Below are 17,480 nucleotides of genomic sequence, written 5' to 3'. Positions count from 1 at the left end.
CTTAGGTAACATGATGCTCTGTCCTGCCTTTTCTTGTCTCTGGCACTTGCCATTAGTGCCTGGGTTTGGCTCCATCCTTTATTTATGATCATTTTTTATGTACCACTTTGGTGCTTTTTTTCTGTGCTTCTAATTAAGATATTTGCCCACCATTTTTAGCTGTAACCTTTGTACTTGATGATCTCATCACATGTGGGTGGTAATGATTGAAGGGTTTATTTTTAGGATATATATGTTATTTTGCTTCACTTCACTGTTGCTCTGAGGAAAACAAACTTGTGCCTCATCGAAAACCAAACTGCACTACTGTGTTATCTTTCAAGCCCTGACTGAGCTTCATCAAAACGTTCACTTTAAAAAACTCTGCTGTTTTGATTTATTCCCTCTGCAAGACCTGTGAGTGCCTCTATACAAGTGTAGCGGTACCCCCGTGGGGGGCTACTAAGTGTTGTGGCCCACCTGCCATCCTGCCCAGCCTGGCATTCACCTCTCAGACACTCCAAGACATAAAACAGTCATAAAACAATTGAGGGGTTTGAAGTTGGATGGGGTAAGGGAAGTATGGGATGCCCAATGGAATTTTGCAGAACTTGGTTTGGACAACTATATACATATTTCTCCTCCTGCACATCGCTTCCTCTCTTATCTTCAGGCAGAGCTAGCACAAAGTGGTTAGGCCTGACACTGGCTCAGCCAGGCCTTAGCGATTGCCCTTTGCAAGTAGGGATTGTGGGCCCCTATAGTGTAGCAAAATAGAAAGTCTCTGGTGCTAGCTGTCCTATATGCGGCTACTGAGCACAGTAATCCATCTTCAGGCCCTGACAGCCTTCGTGGCCGCAGCTGCCTTTCCTCACTGCCCATAACACCACAGTCCACACCACTGGTTCTGCACCCATCCCAGACGGCATTCTCCCAGTCCTTTCAGGCGTGCCTCCCCAGTCCTCTCAGGTCTGTTCCCTCCTGGCTGTGACCAGTTGTTGCTTTCCCTAGAGACTTGCCCAGCAGTGCTCTCTCCTGCTGTCCTCTCTTGCTCCTCCTGTGCCTCCTGTCCAGGACACCCCTGTGGTTTGTACGAGGATCCCGTCTGCCCCTGAGCAAAGGCCCAAGGTCACCCCCCCAGACTGGGGAGCTCCCTCAAAGGCCCCCAACAGCTAGCACTCCATCTCCAGCTCTTACACCTGAACAACACCTCCCCAGCTGGGCTGACCCTGGGTACTTAAGGAGGCCTGCCCCCTGCCAATCCAGGTTGGGGATTGGTCGAGGCTCCCTGAAACACCCCAGGCAGCTCCACCTCTCCTCTCGTGCTCTTTCTAGAACTTTCCAGCAAACTCTAGAAAGAAGAGGGAGGTCTCAGTGATGCTGCCTGTGAGTCATCAGCTTCTACTCTGAGCCACTCCCAGCCCAGATCAGAACAAAAAAAAAAAAACATGCCTGGCTGCCAGCCAGGCCTGCCTAAATTTACCTATCCTACCAACTACCTCTAGCATCTACCTACCTAGAGGGTGCTACACAAGTTTGGGGTTTGTATGGGTTTCTTTGTGGGTGAGCACCTGGGCATTTACCTCAAACATTGAATGCTGTGGCTACCCTTCAGTTTTATATATAAGTAATTTGTAGTATGGCATAAAAGATTTTTCCTGTGTGGTCAGATTCATGAACATTACATCAGAATATGGGACTGAGGCAGCTACTAAATTTGGCAAAAAAAGCATTTGATTTATCTAGTGAATGATTTAATTGGAGGCAATTTTAAAAATCTCTCCCCTGACTGGGAATCAAACCCAAGCCGCGACAGTGAGAGTGCCAAATTCTAAACAATAGACCACCAGGGAGGTTGAGGTCTTGTGGCACTGTGGCGAGTATCTGACATTGTATCTGGCATTAGTGTAGCAAAGATTTCTACAGTGATCACGAGCCAACAGATGAAAAAAAAAAAAAAAATTGTTTCCGCCCGGTCTCGAACCGGGGACCTTTCGCGTGTTAGGCGAACGTGATAACCACTACACTACGGAAACACACGTGCTCATTTGCCCTGGCCATGGTTGTGGTGAGGAGGTACAAATGAGGGGGCCCCAAGCCTGAGGTTGAGCTTAATTTACATCACAATGCCTTTAGATACAGGCAAGCTTGTACATTCTGTAAAGAATATGCAAATATTTTAATGCATATAGCAAGGGTACTCGGCCTGCAACCTCAAGCCAGGGAAGTGCATGCCCATGTCCTGCAATGGTGGGTTGGCAAGCCCAGATTGTGATCAACTGATTGGCAACCTGCCATCCCAGAGCATCAGAGTGCATGGAGCTGATGCCGGCAGTGGAGGAAGCAGGCAGCCACGGAGGGAGACAGAGCCATATAAGCCAATACTTCCTCTGTAGCATCAGCTCCTGTCCCAGGCCGAGCTATACTAAGTGCACTTTGCCTGGGACCTTTCTAGCAGCCTGGAGAGCTATGCCAGTGGAAGCTGGAAGCTGGAAGAGGAAGAGGCCAGTGTAATAAACATCACATACACTGCATTTTAGCAATGAGCATATTAGCACTTAACTTGTTGGCGCTGAGCGCACTCAAATATGCGGTCTCTTTGGGCCAATCGGCTGTATATTTGCGTGCAATAGAGCTATGCCCCGATTGCATGCCGTGCTCCATGGCAGCCAAACATAACGTTCATATGGCCAAAAGTCCCGCCCCTGTCTTGGCATTGTAAACCCTTAAAGGGGCGGCAAGAGCCGGTGCCAATGGTTAAAAAGGGTTATTAGCAGTGGCTGATTCCCTAATCCATGCACCGGGCCTCTACATGCATGGCGCTGGACGTATGGATTCCAATGGTTTTATTTTTAGAAGCATATGATTAGAGCCTGAGGCTCCAATTGGCTTCAAAAAAGGGTGAGCACTGTGCCCTGAGCCCAACCAGTTGTGTGACAATAGCGAAATTAGTATTGGCTATTGTCTTCCTAATTCTCCTCCTGGTGAATCAGGAAGCGGGTCCTGAGACCCAATTGGCCGGGAGTTCTAAGACCCAATTGGCCAAGTCCTATCTCCTGATTGGCCAGGAGGAGAAGTGACTTGGGAGGAGACGCGGGGGGAAGCAAATGACCTGGATGGGGTAAGTGCAGAGCTGGCGAGCGATTGAGCGATGAGGGGGAAGTGGTGATCGAGCGAGCGTCGGGAGGGTGAGAAAATTGAGCACCAGTCACCACTGGTTATTAGACTGCTTTCACACTGATATACAGGTGCAGCACACTTGCAAGATGTAATAGAGGTCTATGGCAAAGCTCAGCCAACCCGCAGGAAAGCCGCAGGTGCACTGTGCTGCACCTATGGTGCCGGTAAACCGCAGGTAATCAGTTTGAAAGCAGCATTATAGGGGGCTCAGGACAGTATGGGTTTGTTTACGTTTGGGGGGAAACAGTTTATTGTGGCCCATGACTAGGGTTGCCATCTTTTCTTCAGGCCAAACCCGAACACTTTAGTGGTGCACGGCAAACATTTTTTTAAGGGGGAACGCAGTGTAGGAGAATGTGAAGGAGAACTCTGATGGAAGGTGGTTTCTGCTCACCAAACCTCCCACTTACAGCTGAGTTCCCAGCATTCCCCCTTAAATTAGGATTCCCAAAGCCCCCCTTACATCAGAGTCCACAGGACACCCCTTAAAACTAAGTCCCTCTTACCTTGGTGTACTCACTCGCTCAGAGGCAGAAGAGAGAAGTGAGGGAGACTTCAGTCACAGACATTGGATGGTGAGCAGGTGTCGGGGGCCCCCGTCATGGATGAAAAGTGTTGACACCTTTCATCCATGATGTATCTGCCAGTTCCTGAGATTCAAATTTCCAGCCCACACATCCCTTTGCTGAGGCACAGAACGCCGGAGATAATGGTGGCCACACAAAATATAGACACTTTGGGTCCAATTTGGACATTTTCACTTAGGGGTGTACTCACTTTTGTTGAGTTTTTTTTGAGGGGACAGCAAATTTACACTGTTATACAAGCTGTACACTCACTACTTTACATTGTAGCAAAGTGTCATTTCTTCAGTGTTGTCACATGAAAAGATAGAATAAAACATTTACAAAAATGTGAGGGGTAATACTGTATATGTTGTTTTGCTTCACTTCACTGTTGTCCTGAGGAAGACAAGCTTGTACCTCATCAAAACCAAACTGCACTACAGTGTGTTCATCTTTCAAGCCCGGACCGAGCTTCATGGAAATGTCAACAATAAAAACTCTGCTGTTTTGATCTATTCCATCTGTAAGACCTGTGAGAACCTCTATACAAGTTTGGGGTTTGTATGGATTTCTGTGTGGGTGAGCACCTGGACATTTACCTCAAACATTGAATGCTGTGGCCACCCTTCAGACTGTTTTTTATATAAGTAATTTTTAGAGTGGCCTAAAACATTTTCCCCAGATTCATGAACATTACATTAGAATATGGGACTGAGGCAGCTACTAAATTTGGCAAAAAAATCATTTGATTTTTTAGTGAAGTAATTAATTGGAGGTAATTTTAAAAAGCTCTTCCCTGACCGGGAATCGAACCCGGGCCGCGGCGGTGAGAGCGCCGAATCCTAACCACTAGACCACCAGGGAGGTTGAAGGCTTGTGTTACTGTGACAAGTATCTGACATTGTATTTGGCACAGAGATCATGAGCCAACAGGACATAGGACATACTTCATTGGTATGTTCCAGCTATTGTCATCTCAACACATTTTTTAATCAAATGTCAGCTTTAAAATGTCTTGCAGTGTTCACTGGGGTTGCATTCACACTTTAGCATTTCATGAGATGCACATTGTTGCATGAAAAAATGTACGTCAAACATGAAAAATGCACAGTTACAAAAAAAGGAAAGCTGAAGACCCTTACCCAGAGGAAATAGAGGCTAAGCTGGCTGCTCCCACCCCCTCCACAGCCCAGTGCTCCAGTAAGCTGGGGGGAAGGCAGCTCTCTGCTCAGGGAGCCCTAAGAACCGAGCGATCTGCGGTGTTTGATCGCTTAGTTCTCAGTGTCGGACCGATGCTGTATCCACCTAGGTAAGTATGATTCTGCAAAAAAAAAAACCCCATACTGCTCTTTTAACCAATTGCCAACCAGCCACTGCAGTTTTACTGCGGCAGAATGGCATGGCTGGGCGAAGCGCCGTCATGTTTCGTCGATTCGCCCTGTGGGCACCAGGGGCGCGCGCGCATGTCCGCTGCTCATCTGAGGAGCTGATGCGAGTGCCCGGCAGGCGCGATGACCGCCGGGCTCCCGCTATCGCTCGTGACAGAGCGAGAACCGGTATCTGTGTGTGTAAACACACAGATCCCAGTTCTCTGAGGGGAGAAGAGACTTATCGTCTGTTTATACTAAGCATGAACAGCGATCTGTCATCTCCCCTCAACAGTCCCATCCCCCCTTCAGTTAGAACACACATGAGGGAACACAGTTAACCCCTTGATCGCCCCCTAGTATTAACCCCTTCACTGCCAGTGACATTTATACAGTAATCAGTGCATTTTTTTTTAGCACTGATCGCTGTATAAATGCCAATGGTCCCAAAAATGTGTCCGATGTGTCCGCCATAATGTTGGAGTCCCAATAAAATCTGCAGATCGCCACCATTACTAGTAAAAAAAAATAATAATAAAAATGCTATAAATGTATCCCCTATTTTGTAGACGCTACAACTTTTGCACAAACCAATCAATATACGCTTATTGCGATTTTTTTTAATCAAAAATATGTAGACGAATACATATCAGCCTAAACTGAGATAAAAATTTGCTTTTTTTAAAAAAAAATTAGGATATTTATTATAGCAAAAAGTACAAAATATTGTGTTTTTTTTCAAAATTGACGCTCTTTTTTTGTTTATAGCGCAAAAATTAAAAATCGCAGAGATGATCAAATACCAAAAGAAAGCTCTATTTGTGGGAAAAAAAGGACATCAATTTTGTTTGGGTGTAGCATCACACGACCGACCAATTGTCAGTTAAATCGACGCAGTGCCGAATCGCAAAAAATGGCCTGGTCATTCAGCAGCCAAATCTTCTGGAGCTGAAGCGGTTAACATTCGGCTCCTATTGACTTCAGTGGTGTTCAGGTTAGTGGCATTCTCTGAACCCGTTTCAAACTAAACCCTGCAACCCTTCCCTTTGTCCTGGATTTCTAAAAAAAATTAGCAAACCTCCCACTTACATCTGAGTTCCCAGCATTCCCCCTTAAATTAGGATTCCCAAAGCCCCCCTTACACCACAGGGCACCCCTTAAATCTAAGTCCCTCTTATCTTAGTGTACTCACTCACTCAGAGGCAGAAGAGAGAAGTGAGGGAGACTTCAGTTACAAACATTGGATGGTGAGCTCAGTGAGTGAGTCCTGACCTCAACTTGATAGAACACCTTTGGGATGAATTAGAGCGGAGACTACGAGCCAGGCCTTCTCATCCAACATCAGTGCCTGACCTCACAAATGCACTTCTGGAAGAATGGTCAAACATTCCCATAGACACACTCCTAAACCTTGTGGACAGCCTTCCCGGAAGAGTTGAAGCTGTTATAGCTGCAAAGGGTGGGCCAACCCAATATTAAATCCTACGGACTAAGACTAGGATGCCATTAAAGTTCATGTGCGTGTAAAGGCAGGTGTCCCAATACTTTTGGTAATATAGTGTATGATATTACTCCAAACAAATAAAAAAAATGTTTTTCTAAATTTACTAAACATTGGTCATCTAGGCAAAAACATAAAATGTGAATTTCTCACAGCTAAACTCCAGGCAGATAGTGCAAAGTGCATGCAGACTGGAGGAAAGAGCAGAGTGATAGAGAAATTATCTTCTCAGTCTGCTGCTTCTTCTTTTACTAGTCAGTCACTAGCTGGGGGATGGACAAGACCTGTAAGTGTTACTGAATTACAGCATAAAACAATAATGTCTTCTGCTTCCCTAGCAAGAGCTGTGCTGTATAGCAGGGATGTGTAAATCTCAAAACTGGATAGAAAGAAAAACAAATCTTTTGGCACTTATCTGTATATTTAGCATCTAGTTGTCTGGAGTTCAGTTTTAATTATAGAAAATTGCTTTATAGAAATCCCCTTTCATGTCAATTAATTTCTAGAATTAATGTACACCCCTTCTAAAATCAGTAAAATAATTAAAACAAATTTTATTTTATCGGTTTACATGTTTAATTAATACATTTTATTGCAGTATGCAGATAAGTGTTACATTATCAGTAGTACTAGTTACATTGAAGTGATTGTTATGTCTTGGAGCTTAGAATTGTTTTATTTCTACTTATTTCTAGAAATCAAGCAAAACTGATCAATATGCTATTTTTGTAAAAATGTTATGATTGAAATGTAATAGGAAACTGCATCCAAGCTGTGGTCATGGACTATATCTGAGAGAATCAGCGGCGGTTGCAACTACAGTAGAAACTGTCATTGTAATCTACCTCCTGCTGCTGATTGGCTGGCAATACTTTTTTTGTTTTTTCCCTGCTGAATAATGCTTGTTTGTTTCTAATAAGAAGGGATGATTAGTGGAACCCTACAGACAAAAACTGGGAAAAAAAAACTATGTGCAAACGAGAAGATCTGGACAGCCGCACTCCATTGAGCTATGAGTAAGCACTTGGACAAGTGTGAAACGCGTTAACCTATGATCTGTACACTCTGTCTATGATGTCCTGTATCTGATGTGTTCCTGATTTTAAAATAAAGAAACTTGGATTATTACTTCCTGGAGTGTGGCTGTCCAGATCTTCTCGTTTGCACATAGTCTCTACTAGCATGAGCCAGCACCTGGAACCTCTCATCTCTGGAGAGCAAAATCAACTTTACACCTGGTGAGACCTAAACTAGTGCGGGGATAACTTTTGGGATGCCATAAAAGTTCATGTGCGTGTAAAGGCAGGTGTCCCAATACTTTTGGTAATATAGTGTATGATATTATTCCAAACAAATAACCATGTGTGAGAAGAATTGCACTCTTTAACTTGTGTACTATTCAAACAGAGTGAAGTGTATGCATATATCAAATCGTTTTTTAAGTTGTGGATTGAGTAGTGAAGGGTAGAGAAGGGTTAGAACCCCCTGTCAGGTTTTTATTGCTGTTTTGGCCTCACTGTTGGGATTTCCCTTTCCCCTCTCTATTAGTCCTAGTGACCATTGTTACTGTAAAAAAAATGATGGGACTTTTTAGAGAATTCATCTCACTTATAGTTGAGTCCCTAGGTCAAAAAGTCAAGGAAATTCTCCCAATAAGACACAGACAGCAGAGTATAAACCAACATGGGTTTTAGCCCTTCCCTTCCCCATTCCACACTAATAAAAACTGGGGCTAGAAATACACTTTAAGTGAATCTGATAAAGGTTCAGAGCTTTTGTTCACAAACTGCATAGCTGTTTTCATAGCTGCATGGTACATCATTCCATTCTCCATTGGTCCATAACAGTGCACAGTCTTCCTCATCGCCATGGTTATTTGGCTCCCCTTTGGTCCAGGACCTGAAAATAAAATGGCCAGTATTACATACAGGACTTTTTTTATATAGACTTAAATTAGATCACCCCCCCCCCCCCCCTTTTTTTTTCTTTTACCTCTACTTACTTTGAGGTGCGTGCTGCACATTTCCGATACTCACCCATCCAGCAGATCCAGCTTTGTCCTCTCATGCCCAGCCACCACTTGGTCCCTGTGACATCATCAAGAGGCCCGCTGGCTTTTCTGGGGGCAGCAGACAGGCCTCCTGAGAACGCTCTTCACTAATAATCAGGAACCAGTCAGAGTAGTTCCCAGTCATATAATCACTTGTCAGTAATCAAGTACAAGTTGGGGGTTCATTGACAATTTCTAAAGTGTTTACTTTTGTATAAGGCATAAATAAGTAGGCTAACACCAAGCCAGGACAACAATTCCTGGTAAATGCAGTAACACAAGGAACGTTAGGATATAAGGATATAGGATATAATACATTTACTCACACATTCATACCGTTAGTTCCTACCCATGAAATAGCACAGTGGCAACACTATTTTCAGTTTAGGAGATATTTCCAGTACCAACAGGTAAGCCTTAATAGCGGCTTACCTTTAGGTAAAAGTAGTTGTACAGGGTATACAACCAATTTAACATAGATAAGCATTAGGTTACAGTAGACAGATTTGGCCATTGGTATTTCTTTTGCAAGCATAGAAGACTATCCTTTGGAAAATGGATCTTTGATACACATGGAAAACAAAAAAATGTAGTATTCCTAAAAGGTGTTTTGGGACTAGTAATGGCTCGGGTACAAACTAGTCGAAAACATATGTAAACGGTTGGCTGCAAGAAGCTCACAACTATTCCAAGAGGCTGTAGTGAAAATCCCAACCTGTGTAGCCACTCTGGGGTGTAATGGAGGCAGCGCAGTAACTTAAACTGTACAAGTTGGTCCATCATACTGATAGTATAAGTAAAGCCAGTTGTTGTTACCTTGTTGTTGAGACCATTTTGGGAAAGCTCTTTCTTAAAGTTGGGAGGTAAGGTATTGTAAGAGAGTATATAAGCTCATAGTAGGTTTGGAATGGAATGCATGTCACAGGAGTAAATACTTGAAATATAATTTATCATTCAAACTAGTTAATGTACACACCTCAGCAAAGATTTTAAATATACAGTTTTGTGAAAAAGTATTTGCCCCCTTCCTAAATTTTTTTTTTTTTGCATATATGTCACACATTCAGATTATCAACCAAATTTTAATATTACACAACGATTACCCAAGTGATTACAAATGCAGCTTTTAAATGATGATTTCATTTATTAAGGGGGAAAAAGCTGTCCACACCTGTCTGGCCCTATGTAAAAAGGAAATGACCCCCCCCTCGCTAAATCATGAATGAACTGTTTTTGGAAAGCTGAGTTAAATTTCACTTGCCACACCCAGGCCTGATTACTGCTAGACCTGTTGAATCAAGAAATCCCTTAAATAGCATTTATCTGATAAAGTGAAGTACACTAAAAAAAATCTCAAAAAAGCAACACATCATGCCATAATCTAAAGAAATTCAAGAACAGTTGAGAAACAAAGTAATCTACATGAATCAGTCTGGAAAAGGTTACAAAGCCATTTTTAAGGCTTTGGGACTCCAGCAAACCACAGTGGGAGTCATTATCCACAATTGGAGAAAACTTGGAACAGTGGTGAACCTTCCCAGGAGTGGCCGGCCTACCAAATTTACTCCAAGAGGACAACGTGACTCATCCAGGAGGTCATAAAAGAACCCAGAACAACATTTAAAGAACTGCAGGCCTCACTTGCCTCAGGTATGGTCAGTGTCCAGGATTCAACAATAAGAAACGGATTGGGCAAAAATGGCATCCATGGGAGAGTTCCAAGGCGAAAGCTACTGTTGACCAAAAAGAAGGGTCATCTAACTTTTGCCAAAAATCATCTTGATTTTCCCCAAGACTTATGGGCAAATATTCTGTGGACTGATGGGACAAAAGTTAAACTTTTTTAAAAGTGTGCATTCCGTTACATCTGGCATAAAACTAACCAACATTATATAAAAAGAACATCCTACCAACAGTCAAACATGGTGGTGGTAGTGTGATGGTCTGGGGCTGCTTTGCAGATTCAGGACCTGGACGACTTGCCATAATTGATGGAACCATGAATTCCATGAATTCTGAGCTCTGCCAGAAAATCCTGAAGGATAATGTCCGGCCATCAGTTCATGACCTCAAGCTCAAGCGCACTTGGGTTACGCAGCAGATCAATGATCTGAAACACACCAGCAAGTTCATCTCTGAATGCCTCAAAAAAACAAAATTAATGTTTTAGTGGCCTAGTCAAAGCCCGGACTTAAATCCGATTGAGATCCTGTGGCATGACCGTATAAAGGCCATTCATGCTTGAAAACCAGTTCATGCTTGAAATGTCTCTGAATTAAAACAATTCTGCAAAGAAGAGTGGACCAAATATCCTCCACAGGGATGAGAAAGACTCAATGTCAGTTATCGCAAACGCTTGATTGAAGTTGTTGCCGCCAAGGGTAGCACAACCAGTTATTAGATTTAGGAGGCAATTACTTTTTCACATAGCCAGGCAGGTTTGGACAGCTTTTTTCCCTTAATAAATGAAATCATCATTTAAAAACTGCATTTTGTATTTACTCGGGTTATATTTGTGTAATATTAAAATTAGTTTGATCAGAATCACTTAAGTGTGACAAATATGCAAAAAAACCCCAAAGAAAATCAGGAAGGGGCAAATACTTTTTCACAGCACTGTACCATTTTTAGAAATTTGGGAGATGTATTTTAGGTCATGAAATATCACCATAGGGCATGCTGTGAAATTAGTTTGGGGTCCCACCCAAGTACTTTTTGACCACTGTGCCGAGTCAGAATTGAAGTATCAATGGTGGATGGGTTAATGCTGAATATCTATGCAGCAAATTGCAAAGACCTTCATAGGATCCAGCGGACATGCAGCCAACTTCATGGCTGTGTTTTTTAACCTGTTAGTTAAAGCCATTTGTGTTAGCTAGAAAGTAAAAAAAAAAAAAATGTAATTTGGAAGGCCTAACCTGCAATAATTTTGGGGGTCTGTAAAGCAGTCTCAGCTATTTTAGTTTGGAAGATGTTCTAGGCCAGGCATGTCCAAAGTCCGACCCGCGGGCCAATTGCGGCCTGTGTTCTGGTTTAATATGTCCCCCTGGGACTTTTTGTAAAATCTATCTCTTGTGGCCCCTGACCACTGGGATCTCTGGATCTCTCAACTCCGATGCCGCGGGACTGCACGTCCTCAGTCAGCCTTCTCGCAATCTCTCAGACACCGCAGGAAGTGCACGTCCTCAGTCTGCGTTCTCGTGAACTCTTGGATGTTGTAGGATTTGGTGCGTTCCTTCTCCCTACGCTGTGTCTTTAGCACACACAGCCACAAAGGCAAGAGAATTCTTGTTGGGAAGTGTCAGACAACCTTTATTACCAATAATATGTAATGTACTTTACAATGTTCCTGACATATATTTCAGCTTCCTGGAGTTTTTTTAACTGGCCTTCAGATATGAAAGGCAGAGTGATTTAACACCTGTTTAGATTTGTCATCCATGTGACAAAATGTAAAGTATGCCGTTTGCAATAAACTTTGCATAAAATAGTTCATTTGCATTTACCATATTTCTCAGCGTATAACACAAACCCTAATTTGAAGAGGGAAGTTTCAAGAAAAAAAACTTTACACAGCCCCCTGCACAGCACACGGACCCCCTGCACAGTACACGGCCCCCCCTGCACAGCACAAGGACCCCTGCACAGTACACTTACCCCCTGCACAGCACACGGACCCCCTGCACATTATACAGCCCCCTTGCACAGCACACGGACCCCCTGCACAGCACATGGACCCCCTGCACAGCACACGGCCCCCCTGCACAGCACATGGCCCCCCTGCACAGCACACGGCCCCCCTGCACAGCACACGGCCCCCCTGCACAGCACAAGGACCCCTGCACAGTACACTTACCCCCTGCACAGCACACGGACCCCCTGCACAGCACACGGACCCCCTGCACAGCACACGGTAAATAACAGGTCTAAATGAGGAGCTATTATGCATACATAATAAATTTAAGGAGAAATATCACATTAATTCTTCCAATCAGGTGTAGGGGGAGATTACTCCACACTAGAAGTTTATTTTACATTTATGATAGAATTGGTTGCACATTCATTACAACAAAATTAGTAAATCATTATGGATGTGTATTCTGTAGTGTTTAGATTTCTCTACCACTTGTAATGGATAACGAGAGGGTAATTGTAAATATAAATAGGGCCTATCGGAAAGGCAGAGGTTCATTTGTATATAATTACCTTTTGGCCTGCTGTTGTTATTGCTGCTTGAAGATGGCTGTGTGCCTCTTTTTCATAGTGTGATTGACAGATACAGTATTAAAAAAATGATATACTGTATAGTCAGCCTATAATGAAAGAAAGCATTATATGCTCTTAAAATATTTTTAAATGTAGACAATATTTTGCTACTAATCTACTATTTTAGAAACAGTAGTCACAAAGTTCTTTTTAAGTTAACCAATGCATACTAACACTGTTAAATTTGGCCTGAGCATCTCGGTTTCAGTGACCTCTGGACACTAAATCACTAAATCATTCTAAGCCTGAATACGCCAAACGCTAACTAAATTATAACGGCTAAGCGTTCATTGTGATTGCAGCTGCTTCTACAACTCAGCGTGATACAGCTCAGGAAACAACTAACCTATTTGCACTTGAAACTATCAGTGAGCCGAGAATCACAATGTCATTAGCAGCTTGTTGTAAATTCCTTGCTTACCAGAACACCTGATAGCCATGTGCTGTTCATGCTATAACTAGTAGCAGTAGGTCACATTCAACTGAACTTATTCTGTAATGTTTTTCACCACTTGGATGAGTTAAAAAACATCTTCAATATTACAGAGCAAGTTCAGTTAAAGGAAACCTAAAATGGATTTGGATCAATTTTATTTCTATTTTTTTAACCCCTTCCCATTCGTGCTATAGCTGAATGACGGCTACAGCACGGGCTTACTTTGCCGGGAGGGCACCTATTGACTGAGTCCTTTGGATTCAGCTGATCACAGATTGGGATAAAGGGCTCATCACAGCGGCCCTTTACCACGTGATCAGCTATGTCCAATGACAGCTGATCACGGATGTCAACACAGGCCGGTTATCGGCTTTTCTTTCCTGACAGCGTGAGGAGAGAAAAAGAGAGCCGATAACCGGCTTGTAATAAAGGGACATTGACACTGATAATGTGAGCAGTGATTATCAGTGTCTGATTACCAGTGCAGTTCCAACAGTGCCCACCAGTGCTGCCAATCATTGTTCATCAGTGCTATCAATCAGTGCCTCCCCATCAGTGTCACCTATTAGTGCCCATCAGTGCCCAACAGTGCCATCCCATCAGTGGCCATCAGTGCATCAAATTGCAAAATTTTATAACAAACTATGAAAAATGTTTTTGTTTTTTTTCAAATTTTTTGGCCTTTTTTTATTTGTTTAGCAAAAAAAAAAAAAAAGTGGTGATTAAATACCTCCAAAGGAAAGCTCTATTTATGTGAAAGAAATGACAAAAAATGTCATTTGGTTACAGTGTTGCATGACCGCGCAATTGTCATTTAAAGTGCGACAGAGCTGAAAGCTGAAAATTGGCCTGGGCAGGAAGAGAGTGAAAGTGCCTCTAAGTGGTTAAAGTTCAAAAATTTGAAAGTAAGATTTCTATCATTTTTACTTTATGTATACAATTATTTCTGTAGAAAATAACATTTATTAAGAGATGAAGGCTTTCCAGAGCACAATTCATTTTTCTTAAGTGAGACCATAGCCAAAGTATTATTTTAGGCATTATTTTAGGCATGTTATTTATGACTTAAAAGGGGAGTCATTGCTATGACTTATTCATGTTTGTGTGTAAATTTCAGCTATTGAGCTCTGCATAGAAGCCTGGAAAACATGTGAAAATGAGCTAATAGCTCCACTTACCACCTTCCTATACAGATATACAGTATTGATATAGAATATTTCATATTCAATTTTTTGTCTTGGTCATAATAAAATAATCAGCTATAGTGACCTGCAGGTGCCCAGGAAATTCTGCAACATGACCATTAGAATGGCTTTTAATGTCGGTTTATCAGAATAGTGGTACATTTTTTTAGCTGTTCATTTGTGGCAAAGACTACTAATGTATCAAAAACAAAACAATAATTTAGCATACTTAAAGTGATAGTAAAGTCTTGTTTTTTTTTTTCTATAAAAAACACAAACATGTTATACTTACCTCTTCTGTGCAGTGGTTTTATACAGAGCAACCCAGATCTTCCTCTTCCTGGGTCCCTCTTCTGTGCTCCTGGCCCCTCCCTCCTGTCGAGTGCCCCCACAGCAAGCAGCTTGCTATGGGGGCATGTGAGCTGAGTCACAGCTCCCTGTATCCATTCAGACAAGGGGCCGGGGCATGGCCCCAACCCCCCCCCCTTCCTGATTGGCTGACTTTGTCTCAGCCAATCAGGAGGGAGAGTCTTAGATGGCCAAGACACTAGTTGGACAGAGATGGGTCTCAGATAAGTATTAGGGGGGCTGAGGGGGGCTGCTGCACACAGAAGGCTTTTTATCTTAACGCATAGCATGCAGAATAAAAAACATTATGCCTTTACAACCCATTTAAATAAAATAAAAACAATGAAAGTATTCTGCCAAAATGTAGTTGTTCAATGCAGAAAGTATGAAGAAAAATATTGTGTGGGCTTTAATGCACTAGTTGTAAAGTGTCCAGAGCCTTGGTGCTCCAGTGTGCAAGGCATTGTAGTACATACCTGCCATACTAGTGGACTAGAAATGGGGAGCATTTGCCTCCTGAACCAATATTAAAAGGATTTATTGGGCTAGTGGCCCTAGGGAAAGATACTGCACCATTCAGATACTGATCAGTGTGAGTTAAGTGACATATGGTGAACAATATATAGCTTCAAGCTCCTCATTTAGACCTGCATACCTCCCAACTTTCTCAGATGGGAATGATGGACACCTATTAGCAAAAGTATGTAGGCATAGGACACACACCCTGCCATGCCCCCATTAAAAGAGAATTGTACAAAAAAAAAAGATTGGTTAAACCCACAAGTGCATTCTTACCACTACTATTCCTTTATATTGGCTTTTGGAATTTACAAATGCAGCAATTTAGAAATTGGATGAAAGGTTTTAACACTTTTTGATACATATGTAGTGCATTTTATATACAATTAAATAGATAAGACCAAAATGAGGGGCAAACAGGGCAAATGAGGAGGAAAGAGGGACAAAGGGAATTTGTTCCTCAAAATCAGGGAAAGTTGGGAACTATGGACCTGCAGTCACAGCATTTTTTTTGCTCCAAGATATCATGTGGCAGAATAAAAAAAAGCTGATACGGAAAGATGTGAAAAGGTGTGCCACAATATGTCCTTTAGGAACAACCACCTTTCACCATGTTCACCATTTAATGAGGCACCATGGTACACGTTTTTCGGTACACATTCTTTTGTCCACAGAAATGTGTCCCTAACTCGAAATACCCATGTAGTTATGTTTGTCCCCAGGCCAAAGATTCCCATTCCTCCCCTTGCTAGAGTGGATAAAATAATATTCTGATATTTGTTTATCTTGTGTAGTAAGAAAAAAAATGGCCAGCAGCTGGTGGCCCAGTGATTGTCTTTCTCTCTTTCATCACATTAAGGTGGCACTGCATTCAATACTTGCTGTATGACGTGCCATCAGGATATTTGTGCAGGTGTTCCGTCAGATTAGGCGACCCTTCAGATTTTGTAATGGAAGTGACGTTCCATAACGACTGTCTTGGTACACCCCACACTCAGGCACACTAAGCCTACAGTCTGAAGTCGCCAAGCAGACATCTTTTTACACCCACGAAGTCTTGCATTTTACACTTATTTTTACCATTAAACTGAGCTTACATCGTCAAATACAGTATTTAGAAGTCTGTGAAACTGCTTTGATGTTGAATTTTAAAAGCAGCGGCAAGCATGCTGATCTCAAAGGTTTGCTAATCTGACAAAAGACCGCTGCTTTTAAAATTCAACAACAAAACAGTGTCACGGGCTTCTAAATACTATATTTGATGATATAAGCTCAGTTAATTGGTAAAAAAAAGTGTGAAATGCAAGACTCCGGTGGGTGTAAAAAGATGTCTGCTTGACAACTTCAACTGTAGGCTTACTGCGGCTGAGTGTGTGGTGTACCAAAATGACTGTGGCAGAACATCACTTCCGTTACAAGATTTGATGGGTCGCCTAATCTGACGGAACACAGGCACCCTACTCTGCCTGGGAGTCTCCAAAGCTACCTTCCAGAGCACACCAGGAATCCCAAACCCAGGGGGGGTTGCCCCTTTCTCTGACTCCTACCTCTAATGCCCTGTACACACGGTCGGATGTTCCTACGGAAAATGTGTGATAGGACCTTGTTGTCGGAAATTCCGACCGTGTGTAGGCTCCATCACACATTTTCCATCGGATTTTCCGACACACAAAGTTTGAGAGCAGGATATAAAATTTTCCGACAACAAAATCCGTTGTCGGAAATTCCGATCGTGTGTACACAAATCCGACGGACAAAGTGCCACGCATGCTCAGAATAAATAAAGAGATGAAAGCTATTGGCCACTGCCCCGTTTATAGTCCCGACGTACGTGTTTTACGTCACCGCGTTCAGAACGATCGGATTTTCTGACAACTTTGTGTGACCGTGTGTATGCAAGACAAGTTTGAGCCAACATCCGTCGGAAAAAATCCTAGGATTTTGTTGTCGGAATGTCCGAACAAAGTCCGACCGTGTGTATGGGGCATTAAACTTGCAAAGTCAATGAGCCCTTGTAACATAGCTGGGGAGATGTGAGCACACAGTTCAGTGCAAGCACCAACATCTTGACAACACTTTATACA

At 42.7% G+C, this 17,480-nt stretch overlaps 1 protein-coding gene and 1 non-coding gene across 2 annotated transcripts in view; both read right to left on the bottom strand.

The window, feature by feature from the left end:
- Positions 1-4,517: 4,517 nt before the first annotated feature.
- Positions 4,518-4,589, bottom strand: TRNAE-CUC (transfer RNA glutamic acid (anticodon CUC)). The gene has a single exon. It is a non-coding gene; the product is annotated as a tRNA-Glu (tRNA).
- A 2,526-nt stretch (positions 4,590-7,115) lies between these two features.
- The window catches only part of LOC141133251 (hepatic lectin-like), a 38,904-nt gene continuing 28,539 nt past the window's right edge, over positions 7,116-17,480 (bottom strand). Inside the window, exon 7 of the mRNA XM_073622513.1 lies at positions 7,116-8,492. Coding sequence (XP_073478614.1) covers positions 8,360-8,492 — 133 coding nt within the window. The 3' untranslated portion in view covers positions 7,116-8,359. The remainder of the gene's footprint in view (positions 8,493-17,480) is intronic.

Source organism: Aquarana catesbeiana, linkage group LG03, assembly GCF_042186555.1.
Source record: "Aquarana catesbeiana isolate 2022-GZ linkage group LG03, ASM4218655v1, whole genome shotgun sequence".
NCBI lineage: Eukaryota > Metazoa > Chordata > Amphibia > Anura > Ranidae > Aquarana > Aquarana catesbeiana.
This window is presented reverse-complemented; position numbering and strand designations above follow the sequence as displayed.